General features: G+C 51.2%; 2 protein-coding genes across 2 annotated transcripts in view; both read left to right on the forward strand.

The window, feature by feature from the left end:
- The window catches only part of PTCRA (pre T cell antigen receptor alpha), a 9,404-nt gene extending 6,653 nt beyond the window's left edge, over window positions 1-2,751 (forward strand). Inside the window, 2 exon segments of the mRNA XM_032299371.1 lie at window positions 647-853; window positions 2,004-2,751. Of these exon segments, the coding sequence (XP_032155262.1) occupies window positions 647-853; window positions 2,004-2,407 (611 nt within the window). The 3' untranslated portion in view covers window positions 2,408-2,751.
- A 3,355-nt stretch (window positions 2,752-6,106) lies between these two features.
- CNPY3 (canopy FGF signaling regulator 3) lies at window positions 6,107-19,639 on the forward strand. The gene is made up of 6 exons (XM_032299445.1): window positions 6,107-6,672; window positions 13,134-13,257; window positions 14,193-14,289; window positions 16,952-17,074; window positions 17,319-17,436; window positions 17,777-19,639. Exons 1-6 carry the CDS (start codon window positions 6,537-6,539, stop codon window positions 17,998-18,000), a joined length of 822 nt encoding a protein of 273 aa, XP_032155336.1. The 5' UTR covers window positions 6,107-6,536; the 3' UTR covers window positions 18,001-19,639.
- Window positions 19,640-21,002: the final 1,363 nt, after the last annotated feature.

The raw sequence follows: 21,002 nt of genomic DNA on the forward strand, positions 1-21,002 counted from the left end.
TTTTTTTGAGTCGGAGTTTCGCTCTTGTTACCCAGGCTGGAGTGCAATGGCGCAATCTCGGCTCACCGCAACCTCCGCCTCCTGGGTTCAGGCAATTCTCCTGCCTCAACCTCCTGAGTAGCTGGGATTACAGGCACGCGCCACCATGCCCAGCTAATTTTTTGTAGTTTTAGTAGAGACGGGGTTTCACCATTTTGACCAGGATGGTCTCGATCTCTTGACCTCATGATCCACCCGCCTCGGCCTCCCAAAGTGCTGGGATTACAGGCGTGAGCCACCGCGCCCGGCATTTTTTTGTATTTTTTAGTAAAGACAGGGTTTCACTATGTTTGGCCAGGATTATCTCAAACTCCTGACCTCATGATCCACCCGCCTTGGCTTCCCAAAGTGCTGGGATTACAGGCGTGAGCCGCTGTGCCCGGCCGCAGTCAGCTGTTACTGTCACTGACCAGATGACTTACTTCCTCTCTGGGGATTATCTCAGTTTTGTCATCTTCCAAATGAGGATGTTTGTTGACTAAGTGCCCCAACTTCCAAAGAATGCTGTGAAGATGTTCAGTTCCTTATCTGAGAGTGCCAGGCACCCCAGCCTCACCAGGGCCTGGAACAGGGGACAGTGCAAAATGAGGGGTGTTTGGGTCCTCAGAAGACGCAGCAAACGGGCTCAGTTCGCTGCTGGCTCACTTGTCCATTTACCTCGAATGCCTTGACAGCCACCCTGTGCCAGGGCCTGGGCGTACCACTGGGGATGCCCTCCAGAGTGCATGGCCCATCCCCAAAGACTCACTCCCTTCTCCTTGGCCAACAGGAGAGGCTTCCACAGCCAGGACCTGCCCCCAGGAGCCTCTCAGGGGTGAGTACTTGGGGCAAGGGTGGAGAATAAGAGGCTGGGACCAGGACTTTGGGCCTGGGGGTTGGGGGATTCAGCTCTGGCCTAACGGGTCCTACACTGGGGGTCAGTGGGTATCCCATGTAGAGGCTGTCATGCTAGGTTGGGGCACTGGCTGGCTGGGCATCAGTCTACGAGAGGATAAGATAGAGGTAAATCGGCTGGGCGTGGTGGCTCATGCCTGTAATCACAGCACTTTGGGAGGCCGAGGTGGGTGGATCACTTGAGGTCAGGAGTTCAAGGCCAGCCTGGCCAACATGATGAAACCCCCCATCTTTTAAAAAAAAAAAAAGAAGAAGAAGAAAAAAAAATGATAGGGGTAAATCATCTGACCCCAGCCTAATTCCTGGACATTGGTTGAGAAGCACAGGTGACAGCCAACAGAGGAGTCTTTGGAATTCTCCTTGGGCAGCCCAGGCAGGGGATCTCAGCTGTGTAAATGGGAGGCTGTCTGGGGTGATGGAAGGAGCACTGGACGGGCAGTCATGAAGTTGGGCTGTGGTCCAACTCTGCTCCATGACCAAATAGAGAAATCTGAGGCCGGGCACAGCGGCTCATGCCTGTAATCCCAGCACCCAAGGCAAGTGGATCACGAGGTCAAGAGATCGAGACCAGCTGGGCCAACATGGGGAAACCCCATCTCTACTAAAAATAGAAAAATTAGCTGGGCGTGGTGGCGCGCCTGTAGTCCCAGCTACTTGGGAGGCTGAGGTATAGGAAAATCACTTGAACCCGAGACGCGGAGGTTGCGGTGAGCCCAGTGAGCTGAGATCGTGCCACTGCACTCCAGCTGGGTGACAGAGTGAGACTCCATCTCGAAAAAAAAGAAAGAAAGAAAGAATTTGATCTAGTTACTCTCTGCATCAGATGCTAATTCCTGCCTGGCCCCCACTCCCACCTCCATGATTGTTGGGGAATAAAATAAAATGAAGGCTAGGAAGGTATTTATTATTACCAGTAAGAACGGAGGTTAGACACCGGGAAGGACTTGCCCTGGAGGAGGGCGTGAAGAGGACAGGCAAGGGCAGGGGACAAGGCCCTCTCCTCCGTGGACGTTCTCTCCTGGGGTGGGGTGGCGGGATCCTCCGAACTCCTGAGCAGCTCTTCCTCGCAGGGATGCCTGGCCGAGCGCTGCGGCTGGGGGCGCTGCGGCTGCTGCTCTTCAAGCTGCTGCTGTTTGACCTGCTCCTGACCTGCAGCCGCCTACGCCGCCCCACGGGCCCGCCGCCTTCCCCCACAGCTGCCACCCGCCTGCGAGCCCTTGGCTTCCACCGACTCCACCTGGCCACGGAGACAGGGGGACGAGAAGCCACCAGCTCACCCAGGCCCTTACCTTGGGACCGCCGCTGGGGTGACACCCCTCCGGGCTGGGAACCCGGGAACCCAATCTGGGAGGAGGGGTCTTACCCCACCAGTTACCCCACCTGCCCAGCACGGGCCTGGTGCTCATGATCTGCCCTCAGGACTCCTTCCTCGGGTCTTGGAGCATTTTTTGCATCTGACGAGCCTCCTCTGTAGGCTGGAGCTAGGGGCAGGGGTCTGCCACCCCTTCAAACTGTGTGAAGCTGTGTCTCTCCCATTGGACAGGGGGCCCCTCCAGAGTGGTGATCCACCCAGTTACAGGGGCTTTTGGGGTGTGGATGATTGAGAACATTAAAGAAGAACTTAAATGACACAGCAGATGAAAAATGTTTGAATTCATGTCTATGCTGGAGGAGGGAATTTGGCAGGGTTAGAGGTAGGAGAAATCCAGGAAAGCTCCCAAGGAAGAGGGCTTCCTGAGACAGAACTTGGGAACTGCAAAGTGGGGCTGGCAGTTGGGAAGGCAGCTGTCCCCTCAACTATCTCCACCCTCCACAGCCAGGCACTGGGCAAGGCCCCCTCTTCTCTTTACCCTGGCCCAACCTCTGTGAGAGGTCAGGGCAGAGAGCCCAGGAACCCAGGAAGGTGGGTGCTGGGCTTGATGTGAACTCTTGTACAGACTTGACAGAGGTGAACAGGGCCAGGGTTTCTGGGGAACAGGATCGTTTTTGATGCCAAGAGTATGAGATGGTAATTCCAAACTTACAGGCTAATAAATTAAGAGTTATTATTCATTTGACAAATATTCTTTGAGCATCAACCCTGGGCCAGGTACTAAAGTGGTCTGGCTTTTTTGGTGTGGTTGTTTCCTAAAGAAGATTCTTGCATTGACGGAGTGTGAGGCTTCCACAGTAGAGTATAACTTATGTGTCCCCTGCTTGCTCAGCGCTGGCCGGAATTCCAGCCTTTCCCAAGGGTTCTCTAATAGTAGTCATCCCAAGAGACTCTGGGTGCTCTCATGCAAATCCACCTGTCCCTTGGGCCCCATAGGGTAGTCTGCAGGATCAACCTTAGTCTTCTTTCTCCCAGGGTGGGGATGGAGAACTATGTCACAGCACCTCCCAACACATGGTTTCAAGGACATCCTCAGTTTCCCTGAGCCTCTGTGCTCTCTCACCTACTGTTCCATTAAAATCCTCACTGCCAGGCCTGGTGCAGTGGCTCATGCCTGTAATCTCAGCACTTTGGGAGGCCGAGGTGGGCAGATCATGAGGTCAGGAGATTGAGACCATCCTGGCTAACATGGTGAAACTTCATCTCTACTAAAAATAATACATAAAATTAGCCAGGTGTGGTGGCACGCACCTGTAGTCCCAGCTACTCAGGAGGCTGACGCAGGAGAATCGCTTGAACTCAGCAGGCAGAGGTTGCAGTGAGCTGAGATCGCACCACTGCACTCTAGCCTGGGTGACAGAGCAAGACTGTGTCTCAAAAAAAAAAAAATACAAAAAATTAGCCGGGTTTGGTGGCAGGCACCTGTAGTCCCAGCTACTCCTTGAACTCAGGAGGCAGAGGTTGCAGTGAGCAGAGATTCCGCCACTGCATTCCAGCCTGAGCAACACATCGAGATTCCATCTCAAACACACACACACACACACACACACACACACACACACACACACACACACACAAAACAAAAAAACCCTCACTGCCTCCTCCACTACTCATCTCTCACCAGCCTGTAAGGAGATTCTCCCACTTGTTTTGGGGATTCTCGGGTGGTGGTGGCTGGGGGTTGGAGCGTCCCCACAGCTTCTAGGGATGAATCTGTCTACCATCCCTACAGGGCATGATCCTTCTGTGACACACAGACTGAGGGAGGGGCCAAGGAGGGGCCCAAGTATAGCCTCAGACTTTCTCTAGCCACTATTCCTTCCTAGTTGTCAGCCCAGATGCTGAGCCCAGGCCTCTCAACCTCCACTATCAGGCTAGCTTAATCTTATTTCCCAGGAGGGCTTCCGAGCCAAGGTGAATTAAGGGCCATGGCCAAGCTCTAAGCCTACCCCGTCTTTTTTTTTTTTTTTTTTTAAGACAGGGTCTTACTCTGTTGCCCAGGCTGCAGTGCAGTGGTGCGATCTTGACTCACTGCAATCTCTGCCTCCTGAGTTCCAGCAATTCTCCCACCTCAACCTCTCGAGTACCTGAGACTACAGGCAGGAGCCACCATGCCTGGCTCATTTTTGTACTTTTTGGTAGAGACAGAGTTTTACCATGTTGGCCAGGCTGGCCTTGAACTTCCGACCTTAAGTGATCCACCTGCCTCGTCCTCCCGAAGTGCTGGGATTACAAGTGTGAGCCACTGTGCCCAGACTGAGCCTAACCAAGTCTTATCAAGCCTAGAAAACATGGAGGACCTCAAGAGGGTGTCCCGGTCTTGTGCACTGTGGATTCCACATGCCACAGCCCTGCCTGTCCAAAGTGCCTTGTTACCAACACAATTGTTTTGAACAAGAAACTAAGGTCAGAAAATGACAAGGCTTGGGCCTCAGTCTTTTGAAGTTTTCATAAAATAGCATGAATATTCAACCTCTAGGAAGGAAACAAGAAGGTATCAGGGAACAGGGTTTTATGGCCAATTTGCAGACAACTTCCCAGAGAAGGAACTTTGGTCTGTGAGCGACTGTAGGACACTGAGGAGGAGGTGCCGCCTGATCTGCTCGGTTGGGGTCCGGCTGGGCCATGAAGTTATTGCCTGAAGAAGACCCCAAAACCCAGAGTGCTCTTCTTTATTTTTATTTGTTTGTTATTATATTTAGTTAGTTATTTTTATTTATTTATCTTTATTTTCCCAGACAGAGTCTCGCTCTGTCGCCCAGGCTGGAGTGAAGTGGCACGATCCTGGCTCACTGCAACCTCTGCCTCCCGGGTTTCAGCCACCATATCCGGCTAATTTTTGTATTTTTTAGTAGAGATGAGGTTTCACCATATTGGCCAGGCTGGTCTGGAACTCCTGACCTCGTGATCCACCCGCCTCAGCCTCCCAAAGTGCTGGGATTACAGACGTGAGCCACCGCGCCCGCCCTGCTCTTTTTTTGTTTTGACTGCTTTATTTATTTTGAGATGGGGGTCTCGTTATGTTGATCAGGCTGGTTTCAAACTCCTGTCAAGCAATATTCCCATCTTGACCTCTCAAAGTGCTGGGATTACAAACATGAGCCACTGCACCTGGCCTTTTTTCTTTCTTTCTCCTTCTTTTTTGAGACAGGGGCTCACTCTTTTGCCCAACCTGATCGCCAAGTCCTAGGCTCAGGTGATCCTCCCGCCTCGACCTCCCAAAGTTCTGGGATTACAGGCGTGAGCCATTAAGTGTTCCTCTTAATGACACAGCAGATGCGAGTTTTACTGAGTACCTCCTTGTGCCAGGCACTTTGCTGTTGCCGGGGAGGTGGAAGGGAGATGCACTCCTTCATCGGCCAAATTCCTGCCTTCTGGGAGCTCAGAATCAAGAAATAAATAATAGGGCAGTAAAAGGGGCTGGGATTACATACAAAAAGAACATTAATGCCTGAACTTTTTACAATCTGCTCGATAAGCTTTAATTCCAGTAACCTATTTGAGCTTCCCAACAAAAGGCCAAGCTCGCGCAGCAGATAGGAGGATCACTTTGTCATACAAATAGAAACAGGCTCAGAGAGGAAGTCATTTGTTCTAGTTCTCACTAGGACAAATCTATTGGGTACTAAGAAAGTTTGAAGGCTGGGGACAGTTTGAGTCGCCCTGCTCGCACCCTAAGCGCCTACAACAGTGCCTGGCTATAGCAACCCCAACAATAACAATAACATTTAAAAACAGGTGTTCGGTAAGGACCTGCGGCCTTAGAACCCCGGGAGGGAAGTGACGTTCGAGGAGGCGGAGAAAGCCGCGAAGGCGGCCTTCCCCACATCTTCCAGCACCTGAGCGCGCGAACGCATCTCACTCAGGCCCAGACGCGGACTTCTTCTCCCCGGGTCCTGGTCCTGCATCCTCTCCCACAGCCTCCGTTAGGGGGTGGGAAAGGACGTTTTGCCATAGGTCACTGAGGCCACCATCTGCTCTCTTACTGGCCAAGGCCGAAAAAAGGTAGTCCTCCCATTCGCTAGAGGGCAAACCCCACAAGCCTATTGGCTGCGCCGTCCGCGGGCCTTGGTCCGCTTTGAGGCTGGCGGCGGCTGCGAGAGGAGGGCGGGCGGGAGGCTAACTGTTGTCGTGGTTACGCGGAGGCACGTGTGCAGTCCCGGAAGCGGCGCGAGGAAGCAGCTCCGCGCGCGCCGCGGGAGGAGGTGCCGCCCGGTCCGCTCGTTGGGCCATGGAGTCGTTGCCTGAGCCCGCGTCCCGTTGTCTTTTGCTTCTCTCCTTGCTGCTGCTGCTGGCCCCGGAGCTGGGCCCAAGCCAGGCAGGAGCTGAGGAGAACGACTGGGTTCGCCTGCCCAGCAAATGCGAAGGTAAGGGGGCGGGGCCCGCGGGGCGTATCCTGCCGGAGGGGCGGGCTCCGTGGGCGGAGCTTGCGGAGCAGCGTCGGGGGCTGCTAGGTTCTGAGCCCAACCGAGTCCCTTCGTTCCTTGAACCTGCTGTCCGCTGGGCGCCGGGACGCCAGGACGCTGCAGCGGGCGAGAGATCCGGTCCTAGTACTCCGATCCTTGGAGTTCACACATTGGTAGAAACAAGCGATGATAATTCAGAGTAGTAGATGCCATGATAGGGAAGGTACAGGACTTCCTTTTAGGGGCCGGGCGAGGAGCATCTGGTCTAGCCTGCAGTGGGGGAGGGGGTGGGCGAAGGCTGTGTGCAGAGGGGAGTCGGAGAGGGCTTCATACAGGAAGCACGAAGAGGAATTAGGAGTTAGCTGAGTGAAGAGAAGTGGAAAGAGAGGGCCCATTCAAAGGAAACTACAGAGGCAGAGGCCTGTCGGCTGAGACGCTAAGGACGAGTTTGAGGAACTGAAAAGGCCCAGATGACTCTCTTGGGGGAAAAGAACCTAAGACTTTCCCCTTTGTGCCCTCACTGCAACCCAATCTGTGTAGTTGTCTGTTGCACTCACTCACAGCTCCTCGAAGGCAGGGACTTTGTCTTAGATACGTATTCACAAAGTATCCGGTAGGCACTCATATGTTTTGGGAATACACATGATTAAGTGGGGGGCTGTGAATGTGTGTGAGGAGGAGGATTTGGGCCTAAGGGGCCCTTTGGGGGAATAATAGAGCCTGTGGGGAACTTGGCGAATGAAGATTGTAGGACCATGGAGAGATAGGCATTGAGGAACTACATAGAGGGAGCTGCCAGGGAGCCAGGACTGTAAAGGACCTATTTCTTTTTCCTCCCCTCCGTTTCTCAGTTTTCTCCTCAGACCTTACAGTCATGCGTGCCTTCCCAGCCCTGTAACCCCAGGACCCCCAGAAAGTTGGCTGTGAATCTCTCATCTGAATTGAAAGCCTACATCAGGCCAGATGTTCTCTAAACACTGGGAAGTGGGGTTGGGGTAAGTTTGAGACACATAATCCGTCCATTAGAGAGATTAAAAGGAGATGCTTCAGATATAAGCCGACTTCACTGGTAGAGCCACCAGTATGAGTTCAAGCCTGTGCCTTCCCCTTACTTTTTTTTTGAGACGGAGTTTCACTCTGGTTGCCCAGGCTGGAGTGCAGTGGCGGGATCTTGGCTCACCGCAACCTCCACCTCCCAGGCTCAAGTGATTCTCCCGCCTCAGCCTCCTCAGTAGCTGGTATTACAGACATGCGCCACCACGCCTGACTAATTTTGTATTTTTGGTAGAGATGGGGTTTCTCCATGTTGGTCAGGCTGGTCTTGAACTCTCGATCTCAGGCGATCCACCCGCCTTGGCCTCCTGAGGTGCTGGGATTACAAGCATGAGCCACCACGCCTGGCCTTTTTTTTTTGAGTGGAGTCTCCCTGTGTCGCCCAGGCTGGAATGCAGTGGCATGATCTCGGCTCACTGCAACTTCTGCCTCCCAAGTTCAAACGATTCTCCTGCCTCAGCCTCCCAAGTAGCTGGGATTACAGTCGCCTGCCACCATGCCCAGCTAATTTTTGTATTTTTGTTAGAGATAGGGCTCCACTATATTGGCCAGGCTGGTCTTGAACTCCTGACCTCAAGCAGTCCACCCACCTTGGCCTCCCAAAGTGCTGAACTTCTGCTCCTGGCCGCCCTTTCACTCTTCCTCTAGTCCTGATAGCCCTTTTCTTTTTTTTTTGCTTTTGAGATTTTGCTCTTGTTGCCCAGGCTGGAGTGCAGTGGCACGATCTCAGTTCACTGTAATCTCCGCCTCCTGGGTTCAAGCAATTCTCCTGCCTCAGCCTCCTGAGTAGCTGGGACTACAGGCATGAACCACCATGCCTGGCTAACTTTTGTATTTTTCGTAGAAACTAGGTTTCTTCATGTTAGGCTGGTCTCAAACTCCCGACCTCAGGTGATCCGCCTGCCTCAGCCTCTTAGGGTGCTAGGATTACAGGCATGAGCCACCTCGCCCAGGCTTTTGTTTTGTTTTGTTTTGAGATGGTGTCTTGCTCTGCCACCCAGTCTGGAGTGCAGTGGTGTGACCTCGGCTCACAGCAGCCTCCATCTCCTGGGTTCAAGGATTCTCCTGCCTCAGCCTCCTGAGTAGCTGGGACTACAGGCGTGTGCCATCACACCCGGCTAATTTTTATATTGTTAGTAGACACGGGGTATAGGGAAACAGCTCTACATCACCTGTGGGTACCCTGAGTTCGGTGGGACAGAGAATGAGAAAAAGACAGATTAAGAGACAAAGTGGGACCAGGGGGCCATCACTTTATTACTTTGGAGGAGACAGTGAAGGCCCAAGCTCTGATCATCCACACTATTTATTGGTTTACAATCACTTTGATCTATAGGGTAGGGGTGGAGTGAATCAGTGAGCCAGAAGTCCTAAGGATTGATAACAGTGGCTGTTTGGGAGTTTTACAAAATGAGAACATGTGGTTATCTTTAGTTTATTATCCATGTACAGCTGGTGGGACATGGACCTTACAAGGAGCCTACAAGTCTGGCCATGTCATAGTGCTTATGAAGGGGTTTTATGTCCTTGAGCACAACATTTATGGTAAAAGAGCCTAGGTCACCCTGCACCGGAACATGAGGCATGGAGAGACCTTCCTCCTCAGAGGCCTCCTGCGGCCTTCTGCAGCTTGTTGTTCCTTGTTTATGTGTTACTCATAACCAATTTATGTAAGCACTCTGTAAGTCCTTTCTCCTTTGCTGCTTTTCCCAACAACCGGGTTTCACCATTTGGCCAGGCTAGTGTCGAATTCTTGACCTCAGGTGATCTGCCCACTTTGGCCTCCCAGACTGCTGGGATTATAGGCATGAGCCACTGTGCCTGGCCCAGCTAACTGATAGCTTTTCAGGGTTTCACTTCCTCTCCTCTTTGTTTTCTTTTCTTTTCTTTTCTTTTCTTTTTTTTTTTGAGACAGAGTCTCACTCTGTCTCCCAGGCTGGAGTGCAATGGTGCAGTCTCGACTCACTGCAACCTCTGCCTCCTGGGTTCAAGTGATTCTTCTGCCTCAGCCTTCCAAGTAGCTGGGATTACAGGCACCCGCCATCGTGCCTTGCTAATTTTTGCATTTTTGTAGAGGTGGGATTTCACCATGTTGTCCAGGCTGGTCTTGAACTGCTGACCTCAAGTGATCCTCCTGCCTCGGCCTCCCAAAGTGCTGGGGTTACAGGCGTGAGCCACCACGCCTAACCTGTTTTCTGTCTTATTCCAATATCAAAGAGCCCATACTGTCTCTCATTATTCTCATAACCTAAGAAGCTCACATTTATTCTCCTTAGGCAACATTCACGGACTGATGGAAGCGTAGAAATGGCCCGGAAATTAGAGATCATTCTAGCCTAACCTCATTTGGTAACTGATGAAGATTAATTGAAAAGGAATTTGTAGTCACAGGATGGCTTGGCAAACTCCATCCATTAGGCTCATCTTAATATTGTATTTGTTTGTTTTTATTATTATTACACCTTTGTTACTAAATGCTTACTGTGTCTAGCCCACCAAGCCTGCCTCCTGGCTCAGTACCCTGAGTGAAACAGGCCTCGGCACAGAGGAAGGAGGACCTGCCCAGAAAAAAAGACTGGGTGGATGTTGGTGAGGGTCTGGGGTCCGTGCCATGAGTCTCCTCTGAGTCTGGTTGTGGGTGGGATCCCCAGAGGAGGTGTTGAAGAGGTAATGTTTGGAAAAGCTGGAAAGCAAGGCTGTGGTTGATGGGCATAAGAGAGCAAGGATGTTCCAAACCTCACCTTTCCCCACTCCTGGGGAGGGTATGGGAGGAGGGGCCGTGGTGCCAGAAAAATGATGTGCTCGCACAGAGTACAGGACAGAAGAGGGGAGGGAGCCCAGAGGGTCCTGGATGGAGAGCCAGAGGGGTGAGACATCCCCAATTCATTGCAGACTTGAAGATCACCAGCTTATTATTTGGAATGTTTATGACTTCCAGATTCTCCAAGCCATTGATTAAATTCACCAAGCAGGCCTCCAGGGGATGTGTTTATTTTTGTGGTAAATTGGTGTTCTAACAGATTGTGCTGTCAGTGTTAAATCCACCGATGGGATTTAGCCTGCAGACTGGTACTCCATTCAGAGGCATCAGAAGACGGGCTCTATCAGCAAGAGTTATCAAGCATCCAACATATATCAAGTCCCAGGCTTAGGAAATACAGAAAAAATCTAATACATAATGCACATTTTGGGGACCATTGTGGTCTCTGTGGAGACACATGAAATGACTGAAAGTCCCTGGGAGAGCATGGGTCCTGCAGAGGCCCAGAGTGAAATCTAGAGCAAGTGGGATTAGTGCAGAATGGCTTCCTGGGGGAGAGGCTCATAATTCGAGGTGGGCAGAATGGGCAGAGAAGCCCTGAGAAGGCATTAAGTATTTTCCTAGGGCCTCAGGCACTTCACACCCTTGGTGGTAGTTCTGTAGCACTCCTTACACAGTGGTAGTTATTTCTCTACACCTTTATCTGCTCCATTAGACTGAGTATCTAGAAGGGAGGGGACCTTGTTTTCATCTCTGTATCCCGAGGCAGTGCCTGACACACAGAGTTGCCTAATACCTATTTGAGGAAGGGTAAGAGGAAATGAGGAAATAAATGTACAGACAGTAGGAATAAGATCTCTCTGGAGGGCATGGAGCAAATTAACTTGGTAGAAATAGAGAGCTGGTGGTGGAATACACATGAAATCAAGTCATATAACTACCGTAAAAGAAGTTTTGGGGACAATTAAGGAAATTTGCATATGGGCTACTGGGTGACGTTGGAATTATTAATTTCCCAAGTATCAAATTGTTCTGTGGTTATGTAGGAGAATGTGCTTGTTCTCAGGAGATACATGATGACATATTCAGGGGCAAAAGGTCGTATTTGCCACTTACTTTCAAGAGAGTGTAGCAAAAATAATGTATATATTGTTGAGATATATTATTATATATTAGAGAAAGAATGTGGGAAATTATTAACTGTTGAATACAAGTGGAAGGTATTCATTGTATTCTTTCAGCTTTTCTGTATGTATGCAATTTTAGAAAGTAAAATGACAGGCCCTGGCGTGGTGGCTCATGCCTGTAATCCCAGCACTTTGGGAGGCCGAGGTGGGGGGAGGCCGAGGTGGGTGGATCCCTTGGGGTCAGGAGTTCAAGACCAGCCTGCCCACAAGATGAAACCCTGTCTCTATTTTTTAAAAATGTACACACACACACACACACACACACACACACACACACACACACACAGACAATTAGCTGAATGTGGTGGTATGCACCTGTAATACTGGCTACTTGGGAGGCTGAGGCAGGAGAATCGCTTGAACCTGAAAGGCAGAGATTGCAGTGAGCTGAGATTGTGCCACTGCATTCCAGCCTGGGTAACAGAGTGAGACCCAGTCTCAAAAATAAAGAAATAAGTAAATAAATAAAATGATGGGACTGAGGTAACGGCAGGAGGACACGGCATGAGGAATAAAGCCAGTAGGATTAGTGCCAGGAGTAGACATGAGGCAGTGGATCTTTGAGTCTTGTTTTCACATAGGGAACTCCATTTGGTGGTCTGGTACTGTTCTGTATTGAAGAGGTCTATGGAAACTTACCCCCAAAGTCCAAGGAAGCTGAGAGGCTGAAGAAAGAGGTTGACAAATCCAGTTTCTTAGAAAGAAATATTTAATAGGGACTTTACAAAGAGAAGCAGTGTCTGTGTCTCAGGCAGCAGTGAGACAAGATGGTGGAGCCCTGCCCATTACCTCCCAGATCCAGAACTTATATACCATAGCGAAACGGATACGGGCCAGACACGGTGGCTCACCCCTGTAATCCCAGCACTTTGGGAGGCTGAGGTGGGTGGATCACCTGAGGTCAGGAGTTCGAGACCAACATGGAGAAGCGCCGTCTTTACTAAAAATACAAAATTATCTGGGCGTAGTGGCGCATGCTCCCAGCTATTCAGGAGGCCGAGGCAGGAGAATCGCTTGAACCCGGGAGGCGGAGGTTGCAGTAAGCCGAGATGGCAACATTGCACTCCAGCCTGGGCAACAAGAGCAAAACTCCGTCTCAAAAAGAAAAGAAGGGATATGAAGGACAGTTGCCTAAGAGTAGGATTTACAGTAAGTGCATGCTCTTACACAAGGAACAATAGATGAAATAGAAATCCTAGAGGCATTCCTGGAACTGGAGTTAATTAGAAGTTAACATTGCACATTTGCATCCAAGACAGAGTTGCCTTAGCCTCCCCAGGTCCTAACTCCCTTCCCCACCTTGAGTATTTATTTGGTCCTCCAGTCTAGGAAAGGAGGCACACTTGGATCTCTTTTGCTGGGAGCTGGCCCCCTGTTAGACTCATGTGCACTGAGTAGGCTGTGCTACCTCCCTCCCCCAGTGTGTAAATATGTTGCTGTGGAGCTGAAGTCAGCCTTTGAGGAAACCGGCAAGACCAAGGAGGTGATTGGCACAGGCTATGGCATCCTGGACCGGAAGGCCTCTGGAGTCAAATACACCAAGTCGTAAGTGAATGGGGACTCACTGGCCTGGCCTGCGTTGCTCCTGGAGGCTTCAGAGGCTAGGATTTTCTTTCTCCCAGCTAGGCAAACTCACTACAAGGGCATCAGTTGTAGCCAAGACCTGAGTTTGTCCACTGGTTCTGTCCGCAACTCATTGTGTGACCTGTATAAATCCCTTAACTTTATGCTTCAGCAGATTTCTCATCTCTAAAAGCAAGACTGTTGGATTATATCACTGATTCTCAGATGCTTGGATTTTACAGACCAGTGTAATTTTTATTTTATTTTATTTTATTTTTGAGAGAGTTTTGCTGTTGTTGCCCAGGCTGGAGTGCAATGGTGTAATCTCGGCTCACTGCAACCTCTGCCTCCCAGGCAGTTTCAAGCAATTCTCCTGCCTCAGCCTGCCAAGTAGCTGGGATTACAGGCACGCGCCACCAAGCTCGGCTAATTTTTTATATATTTTTGGTAGTTATGGAGTTTCACCATGTTGGTCAGGCTGGTCTTGAACTCCCGATCTCAGATGATCTGCCCACCTTGACCTCCAAAGTGCTTGGATTACAGGCGTGAGCCACCACACCTGGCCTATAAATATATTTTTTAAAAACTCAACTCTGTCAGCTGTGATCATCCTTTCAAAGTGAATGATATTTTACCATCAAAATTTAATATATTTTGCTTTATCAAAAAATCTAAATACTGAATCATTTAGCTTTATAAAAAATTCCTTCCCTTAGAGCTGTTAAAACTTTGTCTCTCTGGTCTGTATTCCAGCATTTCAGATCCCCCAGACCAGATGACCTATCTTCCTTCCAGCTCTGACTCACTTCCTGTTGGTGAGCTGTGCAGGTGTTGGGGCACAGGGCTGGAGGGACGGACTGCTAACCCACTGGGGCTAGGAGGGGGACTCAGTTCCTCTCATGCCGCTGTCTTGGCAGGGACTTGCGGTTAATTGAAGTCACTGAGACCATTTGCAAGAGGCTCCTGGATTATAGCCTGCACAAGGAGAGGACCGGCAGCAACCGATTTGCCAAGGTTGGATTCGTGATTGTCCTTCACCTGCTCTGGGGCCAGGCCTGCATGTATCTTAGTGTGTCTGCTGGTGTGAGTGCGATTTGAAGATCACCCCCTGGGAGCTTCCCTCCTTGCCTCTTCCCATTCTTTGATTGCCATTTGCACTCCTTCCCTCCTGAGTGGCCTGACTTTTCAGTGGCAGTAGACATATGCATGAGGATCTGCGCCTGTCCACGAGGGTCCTGCTTTAATCTCAGACACAGGCGGAAATGTTCCACAGTTGCTGCCCTCATGGGGACCTACAGACACTAGAACAGGGAGAACTCAGTAAGATCCAGGATGTGCAGAAAGGTGGGGGTTTAGGAGAGACATCAGAGGACACCTGGGGTGAGTGACTGCTTAGTCCCTTCTCTGGGTCCACACAGCACCTCCCACAGGGTGCCCGTGTGACATCTCATGTACTCAGTATGTGCGCGAGTGCTTCTCTCCCTGGAGAATGAGCTCTTACTTACAAGGCCCATAGTTCTTCTTCTCTGCATCTTCAGTGCCTGGCACACGGTAAGATAGTTGCCACCCACATTTTTCTACCTAAGTTCCCTTCTAGCAAAGTATACCAGTCATAAATCCCTGGGATACCTAAGGGCATGGTCTCAAGCAGCAGACATTTGTATGAATTTGCACTTTACTCAGTAATAAATCTGTGTTTGCTTTAATAAATGTTTAAGAATTATTTTTCATAGCAAAAAAAAATTAGAAACAAACTAACTCCTGGTGTGTGCCTGTAATCCCAGCTACTCAGGAGGCTGAGGCAGGAGAATTGCCTGAACCCAGGAGGCGGAGGTTGCGGTGAGCTGAGATCACGCCATTGCACTCCAGCCTGGGCAACATGAGTGAAACTCTGTCTCAAAAAAAAAAAAAAAAAGAAACAAACTAACTCCAGCAGTAGGGGATTAAATACGTTGATCCAGTTGTTTGGTGGACTAGTATGCAGCTGGAAACAAAGAATAGGGAGGCTCTTTAGCAACTGAATTAAACTGATCTTCAAGGTTTTTGTTTGTTTGTTTGTTTTGGAGACAGAGTCTCACTCTGTTGCCCAGGCTGGAGTGCAGTGGTGAGATCTCAGCTTACTGCAACCTCCATTTCCCACATTCAAGTGATTCTCCCACCTCAGCCTCCCGAGTAACTGGGATTTCAGGTGCCCACCACCACCCCCAACCCCCGGCTAATTTTTGCATTTTTAGTTTTGCCATGAGACGGAGTTTTGCCATGTTGGCCAGGCTGGTCTGTAACTCTTGTCCTCAGGTGATCTGCCCACCTGGGCCTCTCGAAGTGTTGGGATTACAGGCGTGAGCCACCGCACCCAGCCCTTCAAGGTATAAGTAAAAAGGGCAAGTACAGAAGAGTGTGTATGCTACACCACTGCTTGTTTAAAAAGGGGTTGGGGGAGGATACATTTGGATGTTGGTATTTGTGTGAGTTATCTCTGGGAAAATATAGGAGGTGGATAGTGTGTTGTCTCTGGGGTAAGACCTAGGTAGCTAGTAGAGATTGCTTTTACAGAATAAAGGGCCTACCTGCCTCGGCTGTGCCCTTTTCCCACTGAGGAAAGACATAAGCTGGGAAGAATGTGGACCAGCAGGTCTGCATATTTGGAAGTGAGCGTGTCCAGCATTAGGGGATTAAAAACGTTGATCCAGCTGTTTGGTGGCCTAGTATGCAGCTGGAAACAAAGAATGGGGAGGCTCTTTAGCCTCATAGTGAGGGGAAAGAGCTAAGACAAACCTATTTCCTGGAAAAGAAGCATAAAGCCAAAGGGCCTGAGGGGAGCCACAGGTCTTTTTGAAAGGATGAGGTGTGCAGAGGCAGGTCAGGTGGTGTATGTGCGGGGGTTGTGGGAAGCAGGCCTAAAAGAGGGGAGAGGAGGCCGGGCGCGGTGGTTCACACCTGTAATCCCAGCACTTTGGGAGGCCAAGGCGGGTGAATCACCTGAGGTCAGTAGTTCGAGACCAGTCTGGCCAACACGGTGAACCCCCATCTCTACTAAAAATACAAAAATTAGCAGGGTGGTGCATGCCTGTAATCCCAGCTACTGCGGGGCTGAGGCAGGAGGATCACTTGAACCTGGGAGGTGGAGGTTGCAATTAGCTGAAATCATTGCCACTGCACTCCAGCCTGGGCAACAGAGTGAGATTCCATCTCGAAAAAAACAAAACAAAAGAAGGGAGAGGAAGGTTGGGTCAAGGATGAGGCTGGGCACGGTGGCTCACACCTGTAATCCCAGCACTTTGGGAGGCCAAGGCAAGTGGTACCCTTGAGGCCAGGAGTTCAAGACCATCCTGACCAACATGACAAAACCCCACTTCTACTAAAAATATAAAAATTAGCCAGGTGTGGTGGTGTGTGCTTGTAGTCCCAGGTACTCAGGAGGCTAAGGCAGCAGAATCGCTTGAACCAGGGAGGCAGAGGTTGCAGTGAGCTGAGACACTCCAGCCTGGGTAACAGAACAGGACTCCCTCTCAAAAAAAAAAAAAAAAAAAAAAAGGATGAAAAGGATGAGGGTCCTTAGAGGGCGCTGGGCGTTGGGCATTGGCTTTTTAGAGTTGGGTCCTCAGACACTACTGGGAGAGGAGGGTAGGAGGGAGAGAAGCTAGCTCCGCCTCCCATGTCTGGTCGCTTCTTCCAGGGCATGTCAGAGACCTTTGAGACATTACACAACCTGGTACATAAAGGGGTCAAGGTGGTGATGGACATCCCCTATGAGCTGTGGAACGAGACTTCTGCAGAGGTGGCTGACCTCAAGAAGCAGGTACAGGCCCTTCAGCCCTTGGAAGCGTTGTTGTGCCCAGTGAGGGGCCGGTGGGGATTGGGTCTGTTCTGAGGAAGCCCACCCAGGCCCAGGTGGCTGTGATCAGGCCGTTTCACCTCTCTGGCTTCAGTTTCCCTAGGTGAACCGCCCCCACAGCCTACCTTGCTGTGGGTTGTGAGGCTTAGCTGAGCTGCTCTAGGAGCGAGGCTGGGGGTTTGCCAATATGAGATATTGTGATTAACAGTGCGACGTGCTGGTAGAAGAGTTTGAGGAGGTGATCGAGGACTGGTACAGGAACCACCAGGAGGAGGACCTGACCGAATTCCTCTGCGCCAACCACGTGCTGAAGGGAAAGGACACCAGTGAGTTTGGGGAAGGCAGGGCAGATTGGCGCTGGATGATTTATTGTTTGCTCTCCCTTGGGGGAGGTGGGTAAGAGGAGAAACAGAGAGCACCAGAGGGCATTGTAGGATCTCTGCCTTCGGAGGGCTTGCTTGGCAAGACATGGTGAAGTGAGAGTCACTGAAACCAGGTGCAGAATGACTAGCAGACAAGCCAGATGCCCCCAGAGGGGCCTGGTGGCCACAGCGAGGCAGGGAGTAGTCCCAGTTGCTACTCCCATGGCTCCCTGTTCAGTGCTCCTCGCCCAGCACCCCAGTCCTGAGGCACTTCCTTTGAGGGTCTCTCTCCTCCACATCCTAGGTTGCCTGGCAGAGCAGTGGTCTGGCAAGAAGGGAGACACAGCCGCCCTGGGAGGGAAGAAGTCCAAGAAGAAGAGCAGCAGGGCCAAGGCAGCAGGTGGCAGGAGTAGCAACAGCAAACAAAGGAAGGAGCTGGGTGGCCTTGAGGGAGATCCTAGCCCCGAGGAGGATGAGGGCATCCAGAAGGCATCTCCTCTCACACACAGCCCCCCTGATGAGCTCTGAGCCCACCCAGCGTCTTCTGTCCTGAGACCCCTGATTTTGAAGCTGAAGAGTTGGGGGCACGGCTTTGGCAGGCCAGGATGGCCCCACAGGCTTCAGGCCCTCCTTGCCTTGGCTGTGCCCTTTTCTACCACGGAAAGACACAAGCCCCTGGAAGAACTCAGAGCTGCCATGGGCAGCCCACACCAGCCTTTCCCCTCCCCAGGCATTTTTCTCCTGACATGGGCTTCAGGCAGGCCTTGTGGTTTCAGGACTTCGAGGACTCCAGTATGAACTCAGGAGGGGCAGGTGTCTGAGCCGGGCACCAGGACTGGAGCCCCTCCAGGGTCCAAGAGGAGAGCACGCTCACCTCCCCTCAACCCTGCCCCACAGGGAACTGAGACTGCAGCCCTCTGTAGCTCCTCTCTGCTCACCTCTCTGCTGAGGAGGGGGAGGCTAAGCCCACCCACTGTCAGGAACGCAAGTGTGGGGAGGGCCCAGGGTTGTCTTGGGGTGAGGGGAGGCATGGGCCGAGGGTAAGGCCCAGTGCAGTGCACTGACCTTCCGCTGCTCACTTGTGTCCTGGGCACCTGGCTGCCTGCCTTCCCTCCCTCTCTCCCGCCACTCCCCTCCCCCACAAGGCCTCCCATTTGTTGCGTAAAGTGTGTTTACCCAGCCAGTTCCTGCCTTTGCGCCTACTTCCACCTGGCCCTGCCTGTGGGTCTTGAACCTTGTTCTTTGATGACCACACTGGTCACTCTGCTGTTTCTAGCTGTCCTGCCTGGAGTGCAGATGGGAGGACACCCAGCTCCCAACACTACCTGGTCACACCATGTTCCTCAGGGCCAGAGGAGGAGCAGGGAGGCCGGCCTCTAGGGAGAAGGGGTGGGAAGCTCAGGCTCCTCTCAGATTGTCCTGAAGGGAGGGATCAGGGCAGTTGGTACAGTAGTGATGACAGTTGTATGTATTCACAGTGCTTTACCTTTTACCATTACCACACACTTGTGAGGTGCGCTGTTAGCCTCACTGCATAGAGGAGAAAACAGGCTAGAGTCAAGTGACCGTGGAGTCAAGGTCCTGGTGAGGAGTGGTATTGCTGGGAGCACACCCTGGTGTTCAGGTCCAAGTCCATGGTACTTCCATTCTCCACAGCTGCCAGGCTCTTCCCCAAACTCCTGGCACTGACAGTGTGGTTCGAATTGAACTGGTTTGGTTTCTTGGGCTTAACCTGTCACCACCACCAGGATTCTTAAAAGGCAAATAGGAAGCAGATGTGTCTTCTTGGAAGGAAAGAATGGCAGGAAGTCCCACCGGAGCTCTGCTCAAATCAGATCCCCTGTGAGCACCCACAATGCAGCTCCACCTCACACTTCCCGGCCGATCCCAGTAGGTAGAAGGGATACACTGCTGAAGCCTCCCTGCATCCAGTGAGCTGCTCTGGGGGCTGAACTCCCCTGGGAGTGAGTGGCTCCCTCCCACGGGTTAGGGCAGTCAAAGCCATAGAGAATGGAACATAGTGGGATCTGTCTCTCCTTTGGCTATTGAGGATGATCCCAGATCCTGGGAAAATGATACTGTTTTGGTCCAGCCCCCATCTCGGCGTCTCCAGGATGGATGTTCCCTCTGTTAAAGGGGCTGGTGAGCAGTGAGATTCTACTCTAGATGCAGGTCTTCTCCTGGACTTTGTTCTGAGCATAGAAGATGGCTGGGGGTAAGGTGGGGGGCTGGCATCCAGGGCACAGATCTGTTTGCAGCCCCCCGAACTATCTAGGATTTGCTGGCCAGTCTCTGATTCCCTGATTCTATCACTAACAGCACTTCAGGGCCTGGCTTACCTCTGTCCCCAGAGCTTCGATGGTTGTTTTTTGGTTTGGTTTGTTTTCTTTTTTGAGACAGTCTCTGTTGCGCAGGCTGGAGTGCGGTGGCACAATCTCGACTCACTGCAGCCTCTGCCTCCCGGGTTCAAGCGATTCTCTGCTTCAACCTCCCAAGTAACCGGGATTCCAGTTGCCTGTCACCATACCTAGCTAATTTTTGTATTTTCAGTAGAGATGAGGTTTCACCATGTTGGCCAGGCTGATCTCCAATTCCTGACCTCAAGTGATCCACCTGCCTTGGCCTCCGAAGTGCTGGGATTACAGGTGTGAGCCACCACTGGGCCCAGCCCACCCCCCTACCCTTTATTTATTTATTTATTTTTTGAGATGGAGTCACTCTATCGCCCAGGCTGGAGTGCAATGGCACACTCTCAGCTCACTGCAACCTCCGCCTCCCAGGTTCAAGCAATTCTCCTGCCTCAGCCTCCCAAGTAACTGGGATTACAGGTGTGCACCACCACACCCGCTAATTTTTGTATTTTTAAGTAGAGACTGGGTTTCACCATGTTGGTCAGGCTAGTCTCGAACCCCTGACCTTGTGATCTGCCTGCCTCAGCCTCCCAAAGTGCTGGCATTACAGGCAGGAGCCACCGCGCCTGGTTTACCCTTTATTTTTTGGAAGAGAATCTCCCTTTGTCACCCAGGCTGGAGTGCAGTGGTGTAATCATGACTCACTACAGTGTCAACCTTACAGGCTCAGTTAGTCCTCCTGAATAATTGAGACCATAGGCGCACCACCGTGTCTGGCTAATTTTTAAAATTTATTTTTTGTATACCAGGCGTGGTGGCTCACACCTGTAATCCCGGCACTTTAGGAGACCAAGGCTGGAGGATCGCTTGAACCCAGGTGTTCAAGACTAGCCTAGACAACATAGCGAGACACTGTGTCTAAACAAATGAAAAAAAAAAAGAAAAAAAAGTAAACACTTTACTTTTTTGTGACAGAGTCTCATTCCATCACCCAGGCTAGAGTGCAGTGGCACAATCTTGGCTCACTGTAACCTCTGCCTCCTGGGTTCAAGCAATTCTCCTGCCTCAGCCACCCAAGTAGCTGGGATTACAGGCACACACAACCATGCCTGGCTAATTTTTTTTTTGAGACAGGGTCTTGCTTTGCTGCCCAGGCTGGAGTGCAGTGGTGCGATCTTG

The sequence above is a fragment of the Sapajus apella genome, unplaced genomic scaffold, assembly GCF_009761245.1.
Source record: "Sapajus apella isolate SASKATOON/1434 unplaced genomic scaffold, GSC_monkey_1.0 scaffold41, whole genome shotgun sequence".
NCBI lineage: Eukaryota > Metazoa > Chordata > Mammalia > Primates > Cebidae > Sapajus > Sapajus apella.